Here is a 23,266-nt window from a genome sequence, read left to right on the forward strand (position 1 = left end):
TACAATATTCAAAAATACCATTGATTAGCAATACAACAACAGCATATTTGTAAAACATACGATCTTGATACCAACCCTTACCTTTTCCAAGTGATTGGTCAATAAGACCGGACCCTCCATTTTAAGCTGATCAGCTGATCTTTATTCAAAATCACAACATACAAAACAGCCTACATAATATAAGCTATCTCTATCATTTTCATATAAAATGAAAGGGACAAAAGGTTAGGCGATTTGTTGAAGTGAAAATGCGTGATAAGGATGAGACTGTGATAAGAATTTCACTAAGATTGAATGCGTATGTGTAAATAGGATTGTGTTTTAAACTAAACAATATTGATATCTGGGCTATACATGTTAGATTTTGCTCAAAATATTATTCTATAAGTATTGTTTAATTAATAACGAGTAAGTAAGAACGAAATGGCACAATGTCGTGGCGGCCCAAGGTGGTTTAAGTCGCCCGCTTCTCATGGATGAGGGCGTGGGTTCGAAACCTGCCAACGTTGCCGTTGGTAGGTACCAATGTGTCATTTTCCAAGTTATATGTACTTTCAAAGATTATTTAGACACCACTGACTAACGGTAAAGAAAAACATCGTGGGCTTATAATTTCTAATTATAAGTTTGAAATCACCAATACAACCCGTATTAAGCGAGCGTGGTGATTAATGCTCAATCTTTCTCCGTGAGAGAGGAGACTTTTGGTCCTTTGGTTGAAAAATCATCAAAGAATTCCCGCCTTGGTTAAGGCGGGGATGCGGGGATGTCTGACTAAAAAAATACTCCCATTCCTGTTGACAACTGCATTCCGCCGACATTATAAGTACCTACATAATAGCAAGAAAACTTATTAAAGAGTTTATCAATGCTATTACCCACTGCACGCGACTACAACCGCAGGTCACACGTTTTTCTTTTACACGTGCTTTAATATACTGATCAATTAATTCAATGAAACATAAAGAAATTAATACTTATGTCTGTTTGTGTGTAAAAACAAATAGATACAGGATATTTATGTCATGTGGGTTAACAGACTCATAAACTTCTTCTGTTGTATTTTAAAGACAAGTTTATGAAACTTCTACTTCTTCTTTAGCCTTTTTCTACCGCTAGAGTCTTGAGCAATTTCCATTCATTTCGTACCAGCTGTTCGTTTGATATGATCGTATCATCTGGGGTCTTTCTTCTGCCCACAAGGACAGGTTTTTCGATCCACGGCCTCCACTTGCGTGCAACGTGATCAGTCCACTCCTACTTGTGTTCCTCAATATGCTGTGTGACGTCCTTGGCTTTGCTTGCTGTCTTAGGCATGCGTCTACAATACTCTATGCACATAATTACTAGAGAGCCAAGCTTAGAAATAACATATCAGCGTGTCCGTACCATACCTATATTTTCTTCTGCAGGTGAAATCGGGAAAATAAATTGTGTAGATATTCTAGAGATAAGAATTCATTGTTATAATAGGTATATAGTAGCCATTTAATTGAGAAACATATGTTAGTTGTTCGAGTGCTCAGACAGAGCAGTGGTGAAAGTAAATAAATAAGACAAAGTGCTTACCAGGGAGTGCGGATAATTTGAGACCTAGGTAATATTGAAATAATATTTCTTACTTTTACTGGGAAAATAACAAAAAATCTAGTAAATTAAACAGATGTACAAGAGGTACAAGTGGTAATAATCCTAATAAAATTAATTATCATAATAAGTCATGGAGAAGCCTCCAAGGTGTTTAAGGTCCGCTCGGAAGGCACGTAAAATCGTTGGTCCTGCGCCTGACCTCTCTCCGGTCGTGTCTGTCTGCCGTCCCATCGGGTTCAAAGACTGAGGGAACAGAGAGTTCACCTGTGTTTGCAAACACACTTGTACACTATAATATCTCCTGCCCAGTGGGTTAGTCTAGTTAGATAGACTGGCCACCGAGTTACACAGACAGACTGGCATTAGGGTAATGGAAATCCATCGGGAGATTTTATTATTTATCAGTATGTGTGTAAAAAGTTAGTAAGTACTTAGATCGCTAGAATCTTTCCACCAAGTCCAAGGCTAGTAAAATGATCAATCAAGCTTAGATCACACCTTATCTAAGTGAGGAGATCCTACCTACTATTGCGAAGCCCGCATACTTCTATCGATTGTAAGATTTGCTAAGTTTAAGGGCAAGCTAAACCTGTAAACGGTTTAGTTACTTAATAGTAGTATGTAGGCAATTTTATATTCTACATATAATGGGGCTTGTTTTTCTATTAGGAAAAAAGCCAACAACCCAAACATTTAATTAGGTATTAGATTCCACTTTGTATCTTCTTAGTAAGTTCATTTTTGTTTGTGTTAAAACTACAGTTTAAAGTTTACGTTTATTTTAACCCTATTTCTGCAATTTCTCATTGATTTCTAGTTTTCCAATCAAAACTTCACAACAAAATAACCCTTATCTTTTTACAGATTTGCGACTTAAACTTACAACTTACCGACCTGCCTACATTGATGCCATATCAAGCAACTGAAGTCGTCTTTCGCAGTTTATGAAAATCACAGATTTCTTCTAGTCACTTTTGAAAAGACAAATCAGATTGATAGTGACAAACTAATCAATGAAAGTTCACGGTGAATCAATACTTGATTAGCTGGTTATGTCAAGAGCGAGACAATTGATAATGTTGTTTTAAAACACAGCATAATACTTATGTGTTTCATAACGTGCCTACACTGATTGAAGTTGTATATCTCACTTCTATTGATTTAGCAGCAAAGAAACTCTTGTAATATCTTATTCTACAAATATGTTGCTAACAAATGTAAGTATAATCGTTATAATTACAATAAATAAAATATATATTTAAGTCTTTGACTGCCAATAGAAAACTTTTAAAGGCAAATCCTCCGCTAACGTCGGTCACCGGTGACCACCACGGCGTTCAATGTGTTAATGTAAGTTACCTAACACTATGTCACGCTTTTTTTGCCCTGCCCAGAGGTTTAAGATCATGCCAGGAGGTTCATCATTATCATCATCATCAGCCTTGGCCACTGCTGACCAAAGGTCTCTTCTCAGACGGAGAAAGTTTGAGCATTAATCACCACACTTGCTCAATGCGGGTTGGCGTTTTCAAACTTATAATTTGAAATTATAAGTGTGATGGAAACCTGTTTTCTTTCAGCGTTTGTCAGTGGTGTCTAAATAATCTTAGAAAGTACGTATAACTCGGAAAAAATCACATTGGTACTCGCTGTTGGTAGGTTTTCAACCCGCACTCTCATGTATGAGAAGCGGGTCACCACAGTTTCGAGACCATTCATGTTTAATTCAGTCATAAATGGGCAACCTACAATCTACTTCTTTAATATTGCAGATGATCCGGTTATTCAACGTATTCTTACTATACATTATAATAGTATTACTAAGCGAATGTAGATCGAACCCAGCGAAGCCGCACTGCCTGAAAAATTCACAGCAGATGACGAGGAGTGGCGCCAATGATACAGAGAAAGACAAGAAACCAGAGTGTGTGATCTATTGGCCGTATTACTACCCTTATTATTACTTCCCCGTCTATTACCCCACGTATTATTACTATTACCCTTATGTGTATTTCTATGGTTAAGTTATATTTAAGTAAATAGTCTGTGATTGTATTTTTTGTAATTATTCGTTGATAAAAGTATTATAGGTCTAGATATCGTCTTGTATTCGATTTTTTTTATTAAAAACTTGTTAAGATAATCTTGTTTCATTTATTGACATAATAGTTTAATTAGTTTGTCTCCATATAAATGTAGTGTGAGTGTGTCAAGTGTTTGTCCGGACTTCACACTTGTATCTCCGTAATTGCTGCGCCGATTTTGATGAGGTCTGACCTTACTTCAAGTGCGGAGTGCTTTTAACAAGTTGTTTATTTAAATTTTAATGAAGTGATTGTACAATGTAGGTACTTAAGTTTAACCTTTAGATACTTACTTAAGTGTACTATTATAATATTATACAAGGTGTTTTTGTTGGTTTGTACTGAACATATTTCAAAACGCGAGAGAAGCCGCAGGCGGTAAGCTTTTTTAAATACATACATAATATAATTAATTATTTTAACGCTTGCTCGTTTAAAGAACGTGTGAGAGAGCCATGCTTCGGCACGAATGGGTCGGCTCGACCGGAGTGAAACCACGTGCTCACAGAAAACCGACGTGAAAGAACGCTTGCGTTGTGTGAGTGAGATTACTGGGGCCTTAGTCAGCAGTGCAAGAGAGAAGGAGCTATACAACCTACATAGCTCCGTCCCTCTTGCACTGCTCAATGATCGACCATTCTGACACAATTGTAATAGCAGACTAAGGCCCCTGGAGGCCCAATTCCCGATTCCCTAACAACTCTTAACCCCCAAAAGGCCGGCAACGCCTCTGGGATTTCGGTTGCCCATGGGCGGTGGCAATTGCTTACCATGTACTGTAGGTAACTCGTAAACCCGTAGACTCGTTTACCGGCTCATACCATAAAAAGAACGTTTAAATAAAGACGCCATAGTTGTATAAAATGAACCGTATATATATAATTTATTTAAGATAACGAATAGAACCAACAATATGTACAGTAGCCGAGAATCTATAAGAACTTGACGCCTCCGATGATGTTCACTGGCCGACCCTTGTACTTCTTCGATATTTCACTTTCAATCTGTAGAAAGAAAACTATTGTTAGTAAACAAGCAAAATGTACAAGATTATTTATTTTGGCGAGCAGGCTACCGGACAAGGGGTCTCGGGTTCGATTCCGGGGTCAGGCAAAGTATTACTGGGCTTTTTCAGTTTTTCGAACATTTCTCAGTAGTAGCACGGAGTCTGGAATTGTGGTCAAATATGGCAATAGGGTTACCTATTACATGGCACTTATAATACAAACGGAGAAAAGTCGGTGTACATTGTATAGTGGCATTGCGTTCCGTAATGTGCAGCTCTGCCTACCCCTACTGTGTTTTCGGCGAACAATTTCTTACTAATACAATAAATTGTCCATTTCTTAAGAAGTATTAAGTATGTCATTTCACGCTTAAACATTATGACGTCGTTCATTTAATTCCATACTGTATATAAAAGTACCGTTTTTGACATTTTAATCAAAGTATTGCATTCACTATTGTAGTACAATACTATTTAATATAATATAATGTAAGTTAAGTACGCTACGTACCTGTGCCTGCAGCTCCTTGGTCCGGGCGATGATGCGCGTGAGTACGGGGCGCAGCTCTGCGGCGCGTGCGCTGGCCGCGGCGCGCTGGTCGGCCGCGCGCGCCGCCAGCCGGGACAACTTGTCGCAGAGAGCCAGCTTCTGCTTCAGTTGCGCTGTTAGCACGTCTACGTATCTGTTGGGAGGGAATTATTATGAATTTGTGAGTTCGTTTAATATTTTTAGTATGGGTTGTTAGTGTTTTGTGTTTAGTAGATGGCGCTAGTGCTGTTTTAGGTCTATTTTCAATCAAATGGCTGTCGTTTTAAACGAGCTGACTGAAGCCAACGTTTAGTGCTACTCATAAAAACTAATAACACAAAAGTGAGATGTCGGCCTTTCAAAACGGGAATACGTATCGACTAAGAAATATTACAGTAGACAGGCTACTCGAAAGTTAAAAAAATATTTATTTTTCAATCGTCCCACTGCAGGGCAAAGATCTCCCTACCTTACTTCCACTCTTCTCTGTGCAAAGCTTTCTGCGGTCAATCCTTATCATAGGTGTCAATATATTTTTTTCTAATATCTTCTTAAATAACCGGGGAAGCAGATATATTCCAATATCTATAACCACCAGTAAAACCTTAATTAAAGTTAAGCAAACGTAATAAAAAACACATCATACCTAGGAGAATGCTTAACATTATGCAGATGGTTGATCTCTGGCGCGGTGAGCTTGCCGGCGGCGACCTGCACGGCGTCCAACATGGCGGTCAGCGCCGCCGTACTCTCCGTCGGCAGCTGCTCCAGCAGGCTGAAGGAATGGTTGTCGCCTGATGTGTTCGTCTCGTACAGACGCATCTTTAGGAATGATTCTAGCTGTGAAGTTGAACAAAAAAATATTAGTATAAGAAAAATATAGATTTTTTTTGTGAAACATATTTGTTATTATTTAAGCAAGAGTAATATGTTGGCAGCTCATGGACATAGTAAGTCTTACTCGCGGAATTATAAGTTAAAAGTGCCTAAAGGAATCTGAATTGTGATATAGGCAGATTGTGGAATAGAAGTAAGTAATAACGAAAGTACGTAACGGAGGTCTGAGAAAATCGAAACGAGAGCGCGTTCTGCGCTCTGATTGGTTGGGTCATTCGAGCCGGTCAATCAGAGCGCCGAACGGGCTATTGTGAACGCGATTTAGTTAAACGTAAAGCAAACTCGTACTAAGGGTACAGACAAGTTCTTTCTCCGTTTTTCGTCGTTCCACTAGATAATAATAATCTTTGAAACAAACAAATAATTGCTTTACTACAGAACCGACCGGCAAACATATATTTCATGACTTACAAATACCATTTCAGTATAACCGAAATAAATAGTACAACTTTCACACAAATCCTGAATAAATACCTCAACAAGCTGGTCAATGATCTGGTTCCTAGTGGCCGGGTTGTCGAGTAGGGTGAGGGCATCCTTCCCCCGCGCCACTCCGCCGCACACCCCCTGCTCCTCCACCACTATGCCGGACTCCTCCAGCGACACGTGCGCTAGGTCTGCTGATATATCCTGGGAAGAAGATGAGTATTAATTACCATTAGCCTATAAGGGCCTACTACTGAGCCAAAGCTTCATCCCGCACGGAGGAGGAATAAGCATTAATCACTATGCTTGTTTAAGGTGGGTTGTCGATCTGAAACTTATATTTTAAACTACAAGTCTTAGTTTCTTCACGATGTTGGTCTTCACGGTACATCTAACTACTGTGAAGAAGAGCAGATTAAGATCTGCTGTAAGAGTAATCCAAAAATCGACAATAACAAAATATCGCTAATTTCTATAGTATCCAAATCTACCGATCCATAAAATTTTGAAACTTAGGTTTGAATAATTTTTTGACTGAATTACATATCATAAATTGTTTTAAGTCATTAATAATTCATAATTTACTTACAATATTCTCCGGGGCCGCGACATCAATGTTGCCCCAGTCGATCTCGGCGCCGGCGTCTCCGTCTCCGAAGTCGATCTCTGCCGGCGCGTCCAGGGAGCCGAAGTCAATCGCACCACCGTCGCCAAAGTCTATCTGGAGATGACAATATTAAGTTTCTATAATTTTTGTGTCTATCATCTATCAAAAATTATACTACATTAATTAAAAATAGCGGCTTACTAACGTAAAATATAAGAGAATAGCGTCTGAAATATTTAAAATATTATTATTAAAGTTACTTCAAGTCACAAAGTTACGTTAGCTGCGCGACATTGCCGCGCCACGCACGCTGCTCATGAATAAGAATCCCGTTGTGACTCGAAATTAAGAGAGTATTTCTCAAATATTTCACGTGAGTTTATTTATTTATTCTATTAAGGCACTATTAACAATGGAAACACATACATTAAATGTAAAAAAATACTTAAAAATTAGTGAGTTAACCGTTACTTTGAATCAAAAGCAATATTGAGTCATTACCTGATCCCCAGCCCCCTGGTCTTCATCATCAATTTCAATGTGAATAGGATCAGGTTCCACGCTAAGCGGCGCTTCCCCGTAACTCCACTCGTACACTGTAGTGTTGCCATGCTCCACCACAAATTGCAATAATGGCAACACCTCTGACGCTTTGTCACCAAGAATGTATTTTGTAAATGCTGCGTATAAGTCTATGCCTGGCTGCAACGGCTTTAATGATGTGCCTATCTGTGAAAAAAGGAATTTAATGTGTAATAATCGACAACATTTAATGTGGAATATTAGACGAGGCTTTTCCCAAGGATATGTCATATTGCCCTACAACATACTGCTTGCACCTTGCACCTTACAATATCTCCTGTGCACTGTGCAGTTGGCTAGTTTAATGAAGGTGATATTGTATACAGTTAATAGAGTGCAATTATTACTTACATTATGCACCTTGTAAACTGTATCCTAAGACCAGTTAATGGGGCATTAAAGAAAGAAAAATATTCAATTAATTTCTAATAATGTCACACCTTTTGTTACAAAAGGGCTAAATAAGGAAAAAACTGTAGAATCCACTTTAGCATTTTTATAAAATCTATTTTGATTCTTTTTTTTAACATTGCCCCAAATTTGTATTTTCTCCTGTGTCTCAAGTACGTTAACAAAGATATAATTTCACATACACATGACACCCAAACCCAGAACAACATTACATGTGGATCACACAAAGAGTTGTTCCGTGCGAGATTGAACCCTGACACGTTGCACGGCGGTCAGTTGCCCAGCCACTGCGTTATCAGTGTAATCATACAGCTATTACTGTATTATGAATAGACCTACCTTATCATAAATATCTGGCAACTCCTGAAGTCTGTCCACCAGCTCCTTCTTAATCCTTTCTCCTTGAATACCGAGCTGCTTGCAAAGTGTCAAGAACTCTGTCTTACTGGACGCTTCATTCTTTAGGAAATCTGTATGCTTCTTCTCACATTCCTGCAATAAACAGGTTTGGTATCAGTCACTGCATTCTGGCTATGATGCATATACCTAAATTACGCGGAATGCTGCTCATTAATATGCTCATAATTCTTATATATCTTGAATCTCGAGCTCGAATCGAGTTCCTCATCAAATATATGAGTAAGCCGAAAAAGTTATTATATAAAAAAACTAAACAATATTAAATATTATTGGGAAATAATGACAATCCCTTTTTCCCAATAAGAATCTAGTTAGAATCTACTATAAGTAATTAAGTCAAAATTATTTATTTAGGTAGGCATTTTTGAATGTCAAATATTAAAAAAAGCAATATCTGTCTGTCTGTCGGTCAGTCCTCTAGTGCAGCTATTTGCTTGTTCCATAGTGCCAGATGGCCTAACTATAATCTTATTAGAGTTTTTAATATGAGCTTACTAGCTTCACAATTAATTATCTAATTAATGTTGTATAGATTTGAAATAAATACTTATTCTTAATTAGGTACTTACAACTTGCAACTGTTCTTCTTTAGCAATCTGTTTCTTGAGCCCCGGTATCTCATAATTAATGTTCCTCACTAAGATCTGAGCTGCCTCCGCCAAGTACAGGTTGTCTCTCTCATAGTTACGGGCTATATCCTGCCAGTCCTTCATCCTTTGTGACCCATACCTATAATAATATTCATAGTAATGTTTAAAACATATGCAAATGTGTCAAGGTGAATAAATTAGTTTATTTTTATGTTAAGTTTGAATCTTATTGGGTTATCTAGTTGTTAAAATGATATGAAGAATGATAAAATGTTGAATCTGTTATAATTTTAATACATTTTTTTTTATAAATACACTTTCAATTTATTACCTAGAAACAGGCAATAATGATGGCATATTGAAATTCACTGCCTAAGTTTCTATTCTACCTTAACTTTTACTAAATTTGAAAAAGGAAATCTACTTAAAAATTGTTCTGTTACCTTCCAAACAGGTTTTTACTGTCTGCCTCAGTTTCTTTTAAGATCTCAATGATTTTTAAGCAATGGAAGTAGTTGATGTAGCTGCCAGCCAGTAGACTAGCTATGTCATCGTGTTTGGGCATGTCCTGCAACGCATTGTTGATCTTCTCCCGCACAGCTGGGACACCCTTCTGCCATTCCTTGCTCACATGCCGACGGCTAACCAACCAATCTTGTAATTTTCCAATATTGATGTCTATTGGAATATTACTTTCCTAAAACAGGTTATGAATTAAATTATGTATAACTTTATACCGTCATTTTATACTTACAACTACTATTAGATTACTTACGTCCATGTTTAATTTATCTTCTTTTTATTTATTTTGCTTAGAACTGAAATACAATTTTTACACGAATTTATTTTGCCAACTCCAGCTGTTGTTGTTATGACGTGTCTGACGACACATGACGTTTCGGTAGAAATGTTGCCTTTATCGTAAAATTTAATGCTACCAAAAATCAATAAGTGAAATTATTTCCTATTGCCGATCAGTTTATTGCAATTACAGAGTATCAAATCTTTACTTTTTAAAAGTAGTATCAAGTGTACTGAAATATAAGGTATGTAGTAGTAGTAGTAATTCACATCGAGATATGACGATGACGCAATGCGAAGATACTGGAATGGACAGTGACGTCGCGCTGCGCCGTAAGATGCATCCCAACTTTCTAATCACACTTACTTAAGAAGTGCGTGCAACGTCGCGTTGCGTTGCATCTCAAAATGAGCTGCCCTAAGGTGCCCGCCATTCAAGCATGAGAATGCGATTTAGGGACCTAGGAAGTCATAATACAGTTTTTTCAATTTAATTAGGTATCTTCATTATTTAAACTGTAAACTGTAATCTTCAATCCACCTTAAGGCAAACCTTTACTCGGCAATGGGACAGTTTTCAAGCTGGTACTGTACTTTATACGCATTCGTAGCTAGAAAAGTAACGTTTCCATTTCAAATCCTTAACAACATTAATCAATCGGTCTGTACGAGTACAAAAACATCACGCCTTTTTCCTGAATGGGCACTGGGCTGATAGAGATGCACAATCGAAACAACACGGGACTTATAAACACTGTTCACCAGTTTTATTATGAGTCCCGTGATCTAATAGATAGGGGATATCCTATTGTGTTTATCAACTATAATTAAATACTTTTGCTTGTAACGATTTAAGTTTAAAGATAATATAATATGTTGATCTAAACTAGTATTAGCCCAATTTGCACATTTGCTAAGTGAACCAATAATAATTTGATATCAGGAGGAAGATTTGGACTCCCATATATTTATCAGCATGAATTTCTCGATCTTTGGTAGTCTAGTAATTGTTTTATGATCTAAATAATCAGGATAACGAATAAGTATCGCAGAAAATGAATCTTATGCTTTGGTATACCAACATACGTTGGTATGTGCATTGTGCGTACATCCATTCAGTATTACGTATGACTAGTATGGTAGTATCTAGTATGTAATAAGTGTATGCGCAGTCAAATGTATTATCAAGTGTCGAACCTCGAGGTCTTATCAATGTGCCTACCTATATGGCATTATACAAACAAACTATTTGCTTATCACTGTCTCTGCTATTGGTATACGGAGTCGATAGATAACCGCGCACATGGACGCACTAAACAGTTACTTTATTTATTGTTCTGATATTGTGTAATTGTGTCAAATTCAATTAAAATGTGTATGAAATAATTTTAAAAAATCTATTTCTGTGTTAAATCTGAAAATTTTCTACAAATTCTAATTCAAAATGGATGATGATCAATCATTTGTTAATAGGTATGTATAGATACGCATGACTTTGATTAGTTAGGTATTATGTTGATTAGTGTCATTTTATCATCTTTCCTCGTCTTTAATTAATAAAAAAATCTTAATACTTATTTAAATAAAAGATTTGATATGATTTTTTAAATAACCTGTGGTAGATTTAATCTACCATTCACAAAGTCAGATTTTTGGTGAAGGGAACACCTGGTTTACCTGTTTAACTGATTTGTTTACTCTGTGAGATTTGTCTTGATTTGTGTTAAAAATAATTTTAAAAAGGTAAATAAAGTGAACGTATAATAACAGATTATAAAAACAGTTAAATAACTAAATAAGTAGGAAGCTTTCAATATAATATTTCGACCTTTTCAAATGTTACTGATCCAAGGCCCCCTCCCTTACAAACTTTTTGTAACTTAATGCAAAAATATTCTAATATTCAATTTTGAAACAATGTTATTTAACTGTATAATAATATAATGAACATAATAATAAAACTAAACAAATGCACTTCTGCACATCACGCTCACCTTGCATTCTAAATTCAAATGTCGATTAACTATATTTTTAAACTTCCTTCTTTATTTTTAAATGTGAACGATGTTGTACTAAAATTAAGATTATTAATTAATAGTATGTCAGTCTTAAGACATTGCGCATGTAACGTTAGAAATAATAATAAACATTGAAGTATGAATATAAATAAGTTGTTTGCTTCAGTTACCCCAGTGTGCAACCTGCTCCTGATGAAGGAGTAATATCGGTGGATGTCTCCAGAGACGCATTAGTAGACTCTATGACCGACATGTCTGAGACTCCCTTACCACCTGATATTATTGCGTGAGTATAAAACATTTTAAACTTGTGTTTATCAATATCATTAATCATCCACAATGCATTTAATTTTGATAAAAAGATAATATCTTGTTTTGGAATTCTTAAAAAAAAATTCAAGGTAATTCATTATGATAAAGTTAGGCAGTATGCAAAATGTTTATCGCTGCCAGTAGCAGAAATAATAAAAAGTTTGACACATTCTCAAGTACTAACTAGTTAGTACTCTATTTAAACTTCAGTAATATCCCTAAATGTTTGAAATATTTTCTGTAATTATTTTTTTCAGTAAAAATACCATATTTAAGTAAGTTACTGAATGACTTTGCAGATAGGCAGATATTCTTCAATAAAAACTTAAATGATGATTTATTTTTAAGCTAAATTATTTTAACCAATAGTTATAAAATGTTTCAGATCTGTGGGCACAACCACAGACAATGATGAGGAGAATGGAAAACTAACCCTAGCTTATGAGAGGCTCTATGAAATACCAAAAACTATTGTGGAAAGGTTTTCTGACCACATCAAGTACCTGGACATTAGCCATAATAAGATTACGTAAGTTTTAACTAACTATACACATATACACAATGGCACGCATTTTTATCCTTGAAGGGGTAGGCAGAGGTGCTTATTACAGCATGTAATGCTGCTATATAATGTACACCTGCTTTTCACCATTTGTGTTATATAGTTCCAGACGTCATGCTACTGAGAAATTTTCAAAAAACCGAATAAAGCTTAGTAATACTTTGCCGAACCTGGCAATCAATCCTAGAGCATGAGACCCCGTCTAGACAAATCAAGCAGCATGCAGATAAACCATACTTAACTTAAATATTTGTGTCTGCGAGACAATGATATGAGTTTTTATGTTAGACATTCTGCTACTTATTTAAAACTAAATAAATATTTAACCAGCCTAAATTGAGGTGCTCTAAATTTTATTATCTATCTTAGGTAAATAAAAAGAAACAGCTATGATTACATTATCACAATCTTTTACATAAATATAATATGATCATCACACCTATCTCCTCTTATTGGGGTGGGTAGAGATAATGGGATTTCAAATGACTATAGCTATGAATGTAGATTGTAGATCAGATTCTCTTTTGTTTCTTATTTTGTTTAAAAAACTTTGCCCCGCACTAGGATTTTCTCCTGTGTCGTGGTTGCGTTTATAAGTTCACATACACATGACACCTAGACCTGAAACAACAATTTGTCAATCAAACAGAGTGTGGAGAACCAACCGTGCAATCTAAGATAGTTTGAACATGAAGATAAATACTAAAAGCTGGACATCTCATTTCCAGGAACCTAGATGCTCTGGTGTACTTCAAGAGCCTCACCTCACTGATAGCTGATGATAACCCCATCACAGAGAACTGCTACCTGCCTCCACTGCCCAAACTAGAACTATTGTGGTCAGTAAAAATAATAAGCCTTTGAATAGTAAACTTGACTTATTTTACGTCAGCTAACATTGGTCACTGGTATCCCCTATAGCATTTAGCGTGTTAGATAAATACATATCATCACACCTTCTAATTTTCGTAGAGATAGGCAGATGTGCACATATACTGAGAACCACTTACACTAGTTATATTAGGATGATGATGAGTAGATGAACTGACTGACATACTTTAAGTGTGGGAGAGCCATGAGTAGAGGCAAGACCGGACCTGATACCACGGTCTCGCAGAACCGACATGAAACAGAGTTTCGCTGTGTGAGTGAGGTTACCAGAGGCCCCATTATCCCCCTTCCCAATCTTCCCAATCCCCGATTCCCTAACAAATTTACCTTAACCTTAAATTCCTAACCCCAAAAGGCATCGCTCTTGTAACGCTTCAGGTGTTTGGTGGTGTTTGATGGTAAGCAATAGCCGCCACCCATGGACGGGTGTCCATCAGGTGATCCGTCTGCTCGTTTACCGGCTTACACCTTAAACACAGCCCATTACAATTCAACAACAACATTTAGTAACTAAATGCATATACCTATGTTATTTATAAATTCTGTTATCTAATTTGTAGCACAAGGCTGGTAAAGCTTACCAGTAAATCTAGATTATCTGTGTGATAGAAGTATTTTTGGTGGCATACTGAAATTACATCTTAATGATAATGGGAATTAAGTTGCTATTCAAATGCACCAAAAAGTGTACCATTTTGAATTTTGTTTATTATTGTAGGTGAGTCTGAGTGGTGATTAATCGAAAGTGGACCTTACACAAAGTATATAGAGTCGAAATTCAAATGTACAAAACAATCCGCCATGTTGGAAGGTGTTGCCAAATTAAAATAATTTTGTTTTTTTTCTTCAGGCTGAATCGTTGTAAGGTAGCGTCGCTCTACCCGTGGGTGGGTAAGCTGAAGGAGTCGTGTCCTAATCTACAGTACCTTTCTCTGATGGGTAACCCCGCAGCACCCAGCTATTTCAATGGAGGCACTTTTTACGAGTACTTGCAATACAGGTGAGAATTTATAATTATCCTATCGTATTGTTACGCCTTTTTATCCCCGAAGGGGTAGGCAGAGATGCACATTACAACATGTAATGCGACTGTCCAAAAACTGTGTTTAGCCATGAACCGATTACAAGCTCTATTATTTTCCGTGCAATAGACTCAGATAACGACTTTGATAATGACAAAATTCTGTCACTAAGTCATGATTATTTTCATATAATAGATTTTAAACCTTATGCACTTATAAATAAAGTTGCATTCTATGTAACAAGAGAAATTAGACAACTAGTTTCACGACAAAAAAATACTACAGCATGAAAACAAAATCTTACAATCATTTTCTCATTCCAGGCTCTTCGTAATATCCCAGTTCCCGTCTCTCAACCACTTGGACGACCGTAGAGTGACAGAAGACCAGAGACTGGAGGCTCAAAGGCTCTACAAAAGACCGTTCTTCGAAAGGATGGTGAAGCCAGCCGGTCTCTCCCAGATCGTGAACACATCAGTCACATGGAACACTTTCCAAAACAAGATCAACAACTTCCTCGGTAAGGATAAACAGGGTAACCGGAATTTGTTGATATAGTAAAATAGACCTTATTTGTATCCGTTATAGAGTTGAAATTGAAACTGTAGTTGGAATTGTTTAGTTCAGACAGTGTAGTGTAATTTAGTTGTATGTAGAGGTTGTGGTATTATAAATTTTACTTTTAATTTGTTGATATAACTTTGTAATGTATCTGTGGTGACCACAATGAAGATGTTTCAGCAAATGACCAACAGATGGCGCGCTTAACAGAAATCTGTTGAAAGCAAATCCTCCGCTAGCGCCGGTCACTTTTGCCCCCATGGCGTTTAATGTGTTAACAAACATGCAAAGTTTTGGCCCACAGTGGAAATTATACTCTCGTAATTAACACTGAATATGACATTCCAAATCCTATGATTTCATTCACTATGAAGTTATGGTAACTTAACCCGTTGTATGTCGGAACGCATCTACGCAAGACACAATGTGTTTTCTCATACGAACATTTTCAAATACGGACAGACAAGAGGTTAATTAAATTAGTCATTCCACTACTTTTGTAATCATTACTAACTTATGATTCATAAGTTAGTAATGATTATGATATAGTATGGATACTATATTCATAAGTTATGAATATAGTATCCATACTATATCATAATATGTTCATATGTTCAACAAATTAGAAGTAACATCTCTATACTTGCTTCACATAGAACTAAGTTACTATAATCATAAACACTTCTAAAATATAATTAAAGAGTTTCGCGATATTATACTATTGATATAATAATCTATTAACTGTAGGGTAAGTCTGCTACTCAGACTTAAGTAAAGGTTGTTGATAATTATCCTGCCAAAATATGTCTAAATCTTTGTAGTGCAATAATGTTAATAATTAATATTTTACAGTAAGTCATAGTTAAGTAAAAAGTTATTAAACTCGACTGCAAATTGTCTTTCTTGGCATCGACATTTTTATTCAGTACAAATAGAAACAATATCTGTTTTGTTTTCCAATTCACAATATACTATCTTTTCTTGCTATCTTTAGAGTGCTTTTCCACCAGAAATGTGCTATGCTACGTTGCTGTGAATTCCCTACTATCGATACATTGCATCTTCCTCGCACAGCTACATAGCTTAGTATCAGTGGAAACAGTTTCACGGCTTAGCTATTACATCTTCGTAGCATAGCTCGTCTCTGGTGGAAAAGCAACCTCATCCTATATTACTTGTGATGGATATGTCTTCCCTCCTTGGTTTCACATGATGAACTCTATGTATTAGTTATGTATTTATTTATGTATAAGCGTGTAAGCCAGTCGAGTAAATAACCCCTTTCCAGCTATTTCATAAATGTGCAGCTATAATATTAAATTGTGATACTTTATCTATATCGAATAAATCTAATATCTGTTACTATGCTATAAGGTTTAAAATAATATACATGACACGTTATAACTTGTTTTCTTATTTTATTAAACGTTTCAAATATATTTCTAGTATTTTTTATTATTATAAAATCTATTTTAGAATACTTATGTGATATACTTATAAAGACATTTATGCATAACAATGCTGCATTTAACTTCAATATTTATATGTATTACAAATTATATGTAGCTGTAACAGGGGATATTAACAATATTATAATGCGCAAGTTTGCGCAAACTTTTACAATAAGTCTGCGCAAACCCTTAGCGAAAGTCTACGCAAACCGGTAGCGTAAGCCTGCGCAAACCCTTAGCGCAACTCTGCGCAAACCGGTAGCGCAAGTGGCCGACAACTTGCGCAAGTGTTGCGTTTGTATCTACTTCATCAATCAAAGATTGAGGGTTGTTTCCAAGCAGTAAGATCCACATACGGTATAGCGTTGTAATCATCACATCTATATTTAGGATTGTATGTAGACTCCACTTCAAACGCTTTCTTCTGTACATAGTACACACTGTCTGTATTGTCGCAGATTAAACGGGCCATTGATGCCTTCTTTAGTTCTTTTAGTTGATCTGAAATGTGTAAAGGTACAATATGACTAACTGCCTTTTAAACACCTCTCTTTCCCATTTTCAATGAAATATGAACCTTACATATTCGTCTTTAAAGTCTAAAACACCTCGTACTTACCACTAGTAAAAGAATGCGGCATCTCTCCGTTGTCATAGAAGTACCGGTCAGATATCCTAGTCCTGTAGAACTGTTCGGCCACTATACATTGGAAGGTATGGCCTAGGATGGAACCATACACGTCTCGCTCCATGGCACCGCCCACAAACAGGTCTATATCGTCCACACACTCGTATAGATGCTGAAGAGCGTTTATGCGCTGGAAGAAAAGAAAAGATTTTTTCATGTATTTTTGCGCTAAGTAAGACATATAATTTAGATTTTTTATTTACTCACATCTTGTGATATCTCATTCGCTAATTCTTGAAAGCATCTTGCTCTAGGTAATCCGCAGATTTCCCTGAAATATAAACGCATTAATCACCGCCTTCAATGTCACCATCTTATCGTAGAAAAAGGGTTCATCCACATTTAAGTGTGGGAGAACTATGCTTTGGCACGAATGGACCGGCTCAACCTACAAAAGGCTCCATTTAATATTACCTAAAGTCGTTATATGATGCGATCCCATGATCCCTGCCACGTTGTATGTCCATGGCTATGAGGTCCATACCCCATCGGTTATGGGACTTGAACAGCAAGTTGGTGATCTCCCCTGAACAGTAAGGGTCAGATTCCCCTGCATTCTGAGCTATGATGCCGCGTACAACATCGTCAAATGAGTCTGGGGAAGATTCCAGAAGACTCGGGTTGAAGTAGTGGTCGCTTAATCTGGAAATACAAAATGTGGAGCTTTGTTTAATTGTTTAGTTTAGCTATATTTAGGTGAATTTACAGATGTTCGTTTATCAATTGGACGACAGAAGACGATTGTTTAGGGACCCCTAATTTATCCTACTAGTCTAATCAAGTAGCATAAAATTTCTATAACATCTTAGTAATTTCTCTGCAATTTACTAAAAGTAGTAGTATCCTAATTCGGTTTTTCGAAAATTTCGCTATTTGTAGCACGGAGTTTGAAAATGCCGGGTATAATAGGCTCAACCTACTACATGGGACTTACAACATAAATTGTGGAACCTGGATGTTCAGTGGGGGTAAAAGGCGTGGCGATATGATGAAGTAAGTAGTAGTAGTAGTACCTCCTATGATAATTTTATCTATTCTCTATTATGTTGTAAGCTAAGAGACAACTCTTTTCAACATTCTTTAAGTATTTAAAACTAACAAATTCCTACTTACTTATACAAATACGCCGCATTGTAACTGTTGGGACATGTCATGATGTTATCGCTGATGACGGTGTGCAGGAACCTGAAGGCAGCTGCTCCGAAGCTGTTGATGATGCCAGGGTTCACTTCGGGACTGTAATCTCGAGTATACAGCGTTGACGGAGATATCCCATAGTAGCGGAGGTAGTATTCCCCTAGAAAGTAATGTAGTTTGAATGTAATTTAGAGTTATATGTATAGCTGAAATTTTTGGTCAAAAAATGTGATGAATATGATCGAGAAACACAAACACAATTAAAATTAAATTAACTACTAGTTTAGTAGTTTAATACCGTACTAAACATGTAGAAGAGTAGCAGTACATTTCTATGACATTTCCTTGTCTGTTGCTAAGCATGGAAAATGGACATGGACTGTGACATAATCCTGAACTAGGATTCTACATCCATAATTAGAAATCCATTAAATATCTACAGAAAGAACCCTCCAAAACTGCACGCAATCTACCATTAAAAGATGCTATCCCTCACCAAAGTTAGCAGGCAACCACTCCTGGTACGTGATGTGCTGTATCTCAGCTATGACAATCCTCCTTGCTTCTTGGTACAACTTCTCATCGCTCCACAGTGGGTTCAGGTCGCTTAGGGTATCTGCTACCCGATTGTGTTCCCTCAGCAGTAGAGTGTGCAGCATGGCCAAGGTCGGAGTCTGATTGATTCTGGTGTCCCCTAGAAATATTATAAAATGGCTGCAAAAATGGGACGAGTCTGGAGTATTTTCGGATCGTGATGAAAACGCTTGAGAATTTTATTCGATTTCTGTTGTGATTGATTTGCTTTTTATTGTGTGTTATTTTTAAATCGCTTCAAAATAAAAGATGATCTAGTCTTCTTTAAACTTTTGAGATTTTACTAGGTTCATATTCATGATTATCACTGCATAAAAATATCTTTAATTTTCATTTCAAATTGTATCAAGGTTCCTGAGTGAGTTAGAGAACATGTAATTAGACATACGAAGTATAGTTTATACATAGTTCATATTACCAGCCAAATAGCAGGGTTCTGAAGAGTTCCTCAAGTCACATACGGCGAACTTGTCACTGACACTGGGCAGGAATCCTCGAAGACAGTCCTTCCGTGACTCCTGGCGCAGTCGTCCACCAATCCAGCTCCTTAGCTTTGAAGCTAGCTTCTTATCGGAGCCGTAGATAGGCGACCCATCTAGGTAACTGGTCACTGTGTTCATCTTAAAAGCAATCAATTCGTGTCCAGTAAATTAGTATCTAGTAATATGAGGAGTTTAAAAAAAGGTTTCAAGCCAGCCTTGCAGATTGCAGACGGTCTTGATTAACTATAAAAATAGATGCAGACTGATTTAACAAAAAAACGACTTGATAAGTAAACTCAATTACTATTGAGGAAGTGCAAAATAAACTAGATACAGTACCTAAATTAAATCAATTATTGAACCAATGATTGGAAACCTCAAGTTTAATATTGAATGCTAATTGTGTACATTTATTGTGGAAATAGAATAGCAGAAAAAATGTGTGAAGGACATACAGCACTAGAATTTTTTTTTGCTATTACCAATTGAAATTCTCATACCTAGGTACTTGTGAAACTTCTTTGCTTTTTCTTCGAAAACTAAAGTCTCTTACGTACCTGCTCAGCATGTCCCAAACTACAATCATCTCTTGGAGTAGTGACGCTTCGAACGAAGTTTAAACATTTAATACCATGGCATCTATAGAACTGGTCATCATCAGGCACCGATATGGGAATACACTTATCGTTTAGCCATTCTGAAGGAAGTATGCCCTTGCCTTCGCCTAGGCAACATTGGATGCCACCTTTGTCTGTGAGAAAACAAGGAAGCTTTGGGTATTCCGTAAGCCTTTTTGGTGTCTTAGAAAGCAAGAATATAGAAGCCATTTTGTTAATAACTACTGCAAGCAAGCTGAAAATGGACTAGAAATAAATTGATATTTGATTTGATATATTTGATACAATTTTTGGTACCTAATAAAAAATTGTAGATACGTTAGATATCACAAAGCCAAAACAAAATAATCAAAGACTTAATTTATCCCATCAAAATGGAATATTTACAAGGGTCCAACTAAACTGGATCCTAATGTAAGTAGTAGAAGAAATATCATGACCCTGTTACCAGTGACTTCCATAACTTGGAACACCATGTCATGTGTGACGAACTGTCCCCACTGCATGTTCATATTGTTGAGCACACGGCTTCCGATAGGCTGGTCTTGGAACAGCCTCGTGGAGAGGACGCGAGGATTGGGAAGCTGATGACCACTCTTCGCTACTGGCATTGCGTATATTCCTGGAAAGTATTGCGTAGAAGATGGGAAGAATAGTAGTTTAGAGGTGTTTCATAAACCTATTAAATTATAGTGCCGCATATAATTGATTCGATCTCGCAAAGAAACTACAAGCATGGCTCTTTCCATAGCGCACTGAGCGACCTTGAGCTTCTTTATAAGGGCCAAAGTTAGAGACTACGTTTCGGTTCCATAGATCATCACTTGTAACACACTATACAGTTTTGTCTTAAGGCACTGAGTTAAGTTAGACGATTAGATGTTCAGCAGTGGACGTCCTGTGGCTGATATGATGATGATGATATCAATGATCTGAAGTAAATTAAGATACAACTTCACACCCACCATCTGCATACCGCGGTGTTGCGATCCTGGTGAACGGTGCTCCCCTCCTGCCCCACTCAGGATGCTCCTTATTATTGCACGTGCCGTCAATAGTCCTGTACTTGTTCTTGCTGCTGCAGCATACCTTGACTTGGTGGCAGTACGTAGCGTCCTTCATTCGGATGCCCTGGTGCTCCAAGAACGATACAAATGTGTTTGGAGTTACGCTGCTGATTGGAGAATAAGGATATTGAATAATACGAAAGGTAATCCCAGCTTCTGAAGTAGGTTAGTGTTTATAACAAAGGATAATAAAAGATAATCACAGTGGCATTTAAAGTGCAGTGAAATAAGTATAATATCTTAAGAAAAGTTGCGTTATACCCAGAACACATTTTCATCTGTAGCAGCTTAGTAGCGGAAATAATCTCATGGGAAACATCAGAAGCTTTCCTGACATCTGAAGGTAATTTGGCGGAAAAGAAGTGCAGCATTGCAGGGGAGGAGTCTTCCAGACTGACGCCATTGCCCACCAGCTCGTTGTTCCGTCGTTTAGCCGCTCGGGAAAGTTCGCGACCTCTTCGGATGCACTCGGCTACCATTTCGGAAGAGATCGGAGATTCTTCTTCTTCTGTGTTCGAATTTCAATTATTTTTTTGTTTATAACTGCCAGTTATGAATATTTTATTTGAAGTGGAGTTTCTAAGAACTTAATTAATGTGAGTAGTAAAAAGTTCTTGAAAAGTCGATTGTTAGTATCGATTGCAAAGTTCTTTGAATGTAGCACAATGAAGTCAATTCTGGCGAACGGCGGACCAGCACTGTAATTACTGTCATAGCAGCACTACCACGTCAATAGTTTGACATGTTTGTCATGCATAGACTTTTTATTTATAAAACCCAGAATTTTTCGAATTATAGATATTAGAAAAAGTTTTTGAAATGGATAGAACAGTTAAAAATTAGGCAAAGCTCAGATACCAAAAAAAATGTTGCCACAACCACAACTCACCCATAGAATAATTATTTATTTTAAGCAAATCTTCTAAGAAAGATTTGGTACTGGCCAGTAAAGGAGACACATCAGGGAATAGGTCATCAGTCAAGAAATCCAAGTCCCAATCACTTAGGCAACATCCACTGGTATTTAATAACAAACACAAAAATACGGACACACGCAAAACACTCCTGTAATCACGAAATATTGTAATCACTGTCATTGTAACTGGCACTCAGAGTAATGAACATAGGATTGTTGACGCCATATAATTTTTCACAAAAAAAGAAAAATATAAGTTTGAAATTAGAACAGAGAGTAAACTTCGATAAAAAAAAATCAACAAAAATGGCGTCCCGTTTTGTTGTAAATGCATTTGAAATGAAATGAAAATTAGTTAAAATAATAATTTCGGTTGTTACAATTCGAATAATTTAACATCTTATCATGTCACGTACATTACGCAAATCTTGTTTAGTTAACTGTTTGGAAGGATAAAGCATGTTTATGTGTGAATATTACTTATTTTCGCAATCATTACCTACCAACCTTTATTTCGTATGATTCATCTGATTACCTAAGTAGGTAGCTAGATACTTTAATTAATATACTAATTTCTAATCGTTGCTACATAACAATGTTGTAATAACAAGCTATAGGCTATGGGCTACGCGTGTTTTATCAATTTCACTAGGTGTAAGTACGGCCCGTATATTAAAATGTAGGTAAAAGATTATGACTCGATTGATAGTGTGAAAGTAGGCGAATAAAGGCATTTTGATGTCACAATAGAGGTGAAATTGATTAAAAATATATGGAATTTGATGAAATTAGTTGTTAATTCAGGCATTTTGTTAGTAGTAGATCCGTAAAATCGCGGAAAGAACCGGAGCTGGGGACTACCTATCTGGTTAACCGGGGTTCCGGCTCGAAAAGCAGGAGTAGCAACAGCGTGGTTTTTAGCCAGTAAGAGTCTGACACTCCCTCTCGCCTCGCCTAAGGCGGGAAAAGTCACTGGATGATTTTCTCCCATCACAAAAAAAAGTA

The 23,266-nt window shown here is 36.7% G+C and overlaps 3 protein-coding genes across 7 annotated transcripts; 1 reads left to right on the forward strand and 2 right to left on the reverse strand.

Annotated features, from left to right (window-relative positions):
- Positions 1–4,528: 4,528 nt before the first annotated feature.
- Positions 4,529–10,082, reverse strand: LOC118269990 (CDK5RAP3-like protein). Its single transcript, XM_035585400.2, has 10 exons — positions 9,918–10,082; positions 9,586–9,839; positions 9,122–9,281; positions 8,472–8,624; positions 7,641–7,868; positions 7,122–7,253; positions 6,581–6,736; positions 5,856–6,049; positions 5,192–5,363; positions 4,529–4,678 (listed from the first exon to the last, which is right to left on the reverse strand). The coding sequence occupies exons 1-10, from the start codon at positions 9,921–9,923 to the stop codon at positions 4,607–4,609; spliced, it is 1,527 nt and encodes a 508-aa protein (XP_035441293.1). The 5' UTR covers positions 9,924–10,082; the 3' UTR covers positions 4,529–4,606.
- A 1,011-nt stretch (positions 10,083–11,093) lies between these two features.
- Positions 11,094–16,196, forward strand: LOC118269674 (leucine-rich melanocyte differentiation-associated protein-like). Of its 3 annotated transcripts, none has more exons than XM_035584898.2 (6): positions 11,094–11,416; positions 12,128–12,247; positions 12,659–12,802; positions 13,564–13,674; positions 14,577–14,726; positions 15,072–16,196. In XM_035584898.2, exons 1-6 carry the CDS (start codon positions 11,388–11,390, stop codon positions 15,304–15,306), a joined length of 789 nt encoding a protein of 262 aa, XP_035440791.2. In that variant the 5' UTR covers positions 11,094–11,387; the 3' UTR covers positions 15,307–16,196. The 3 variants fall into 3 exon arrangements, with proteins under 3 accessions (XP_035440791.2, XP_035440792.2, XP_050562703.1); XM_035584899.2 differs by lacking the exon at positions 11,094–11,416 and adding an exon at positions 11,528–11,686; XM_050706746.1 differs by lacking the exon at positions 11,094–11,416 and adding an exon at positions 11,599–11,723 and having other exon boundaries at positions 12,125–12,247.
- A 743-nt stretch (positions 16,197–16,939) lies between these two features.
- Positions 16,940–23,161, reverse strand: LOC118269755 (peroxidase-like). 3 transcript variants are annotated; one of them, XM_050706748.1, is made up of 12 exons: positions 22,235–23,161; positions 21,607–21,850; positions 21,244–21,452; positions 20,727–20,900; positions 20,219–20,412; positions 19,598–19,799; positions 19,082–19,279; positions 18,562–18,745; positions 17,863–18,090; positions 17,656–17,719; positions 17,380–17,578; positions 16,940–17,261 (listed from the first exon to the last, which is right to left on the reverse strand). In XM_050706748.1, the coding sequence occupies exons 1-12, from the start codon at positions 22,440–22,442 to the stop codon at positions 17,071–17,073; spliced, it is 2,295 nt and encodes a 764-aa protein (XP_050562705.1). In that variant the 5' UTR covers positions 22,443–23,161; the 3' UTR covers positions 16,940–17,070. The 3 variants fall into 3 exon arrangements, with proteins under 3 accessions (XP_050562705.1, XP_050562704.1, XP_035440941.2); XM_050706747.1 differs by having other exon boundaries at positions 21,244–21,449; positions 21,607–21,853; XM_035585048.2 differs by having other exon boundaries at positions 21,607–21,853.
- Positions 23,162–23,266: the final 105 nt, after the last annotated feature.

The sequence above is a fragment of the Spodoptera frugiperda genome, chromosome 30, assembly GCF_023101765.2.
Source record: "Spodoptera frugiperda isolate SF20-4 chromosome 30, AGI-APGP_CSIRO_Sfru_2.0, whole genome shotgun sequence".
NCBI lineage: Eukaryota > Metazoa > Arthropoda > Insecta > Lepidoptera > Noctuidae > Spodoptera > Spodoptera frugiperda.

Bases quoted from the DNA above. Each gene is read 5' to 3' on its own strand.
- LOC118269990 (XM_035585400.2), bottom strand. The intron at 7,254-7,640 runs GTAATGACTCAA...TGTCATCTCCAG, and splicing joins ACCAGGGGGCTGGGGATCAG to ATAGACTTTGGCGACGGTGG. The intron at 6,737-7,121 runs GTAAGTAAATTA...TCTTCTTCCCAG, and splicing joins TCGCGGCCCCGGAGAATATT to GATATATCAGCAGACCTAGC.
- LOC118269755 (XM_035585048.2), bottom strand. From the start codon at position 22,442: ATGACAGTGATTACAATATTTCGTGATTACAGGAGTGTTTTGCGTGTG. The intron at 21,854-22,234 runs GTGAGTTGTGGT...ATTCGAACACAG, and splicing joins AATAAATAATTATTCTATGG to AAGAAGAAGAATCTCCGATC. The intron at 17,262-17,379 runs GTAAGTACGAGG...TACACATTTCAG, and splicing joins GCCGCATTCTTTTACTAGTG to ATCAACTAAAAGAACTAAAG.
- LOC118269674 (XM_035584898.2), top strand. From the start codon at position 11,388: ATGGATGATGATCAATCATTTGTTAATAG. The intron at 12,248-12,658 runs GTGAGTATAAAA...AAAATGTTTCAG, and splicing joins TTACCACCTGATATTATTGC to ATCTGTGGGCACAACCACAG. The intron at 12,803-13,563 runs GTAAGTTTTAAC...TCTCATTTCCAG, and splicing joins ATTAGCCATAATAAGATTAC to GAACCTAGATGCTCTGGTGT.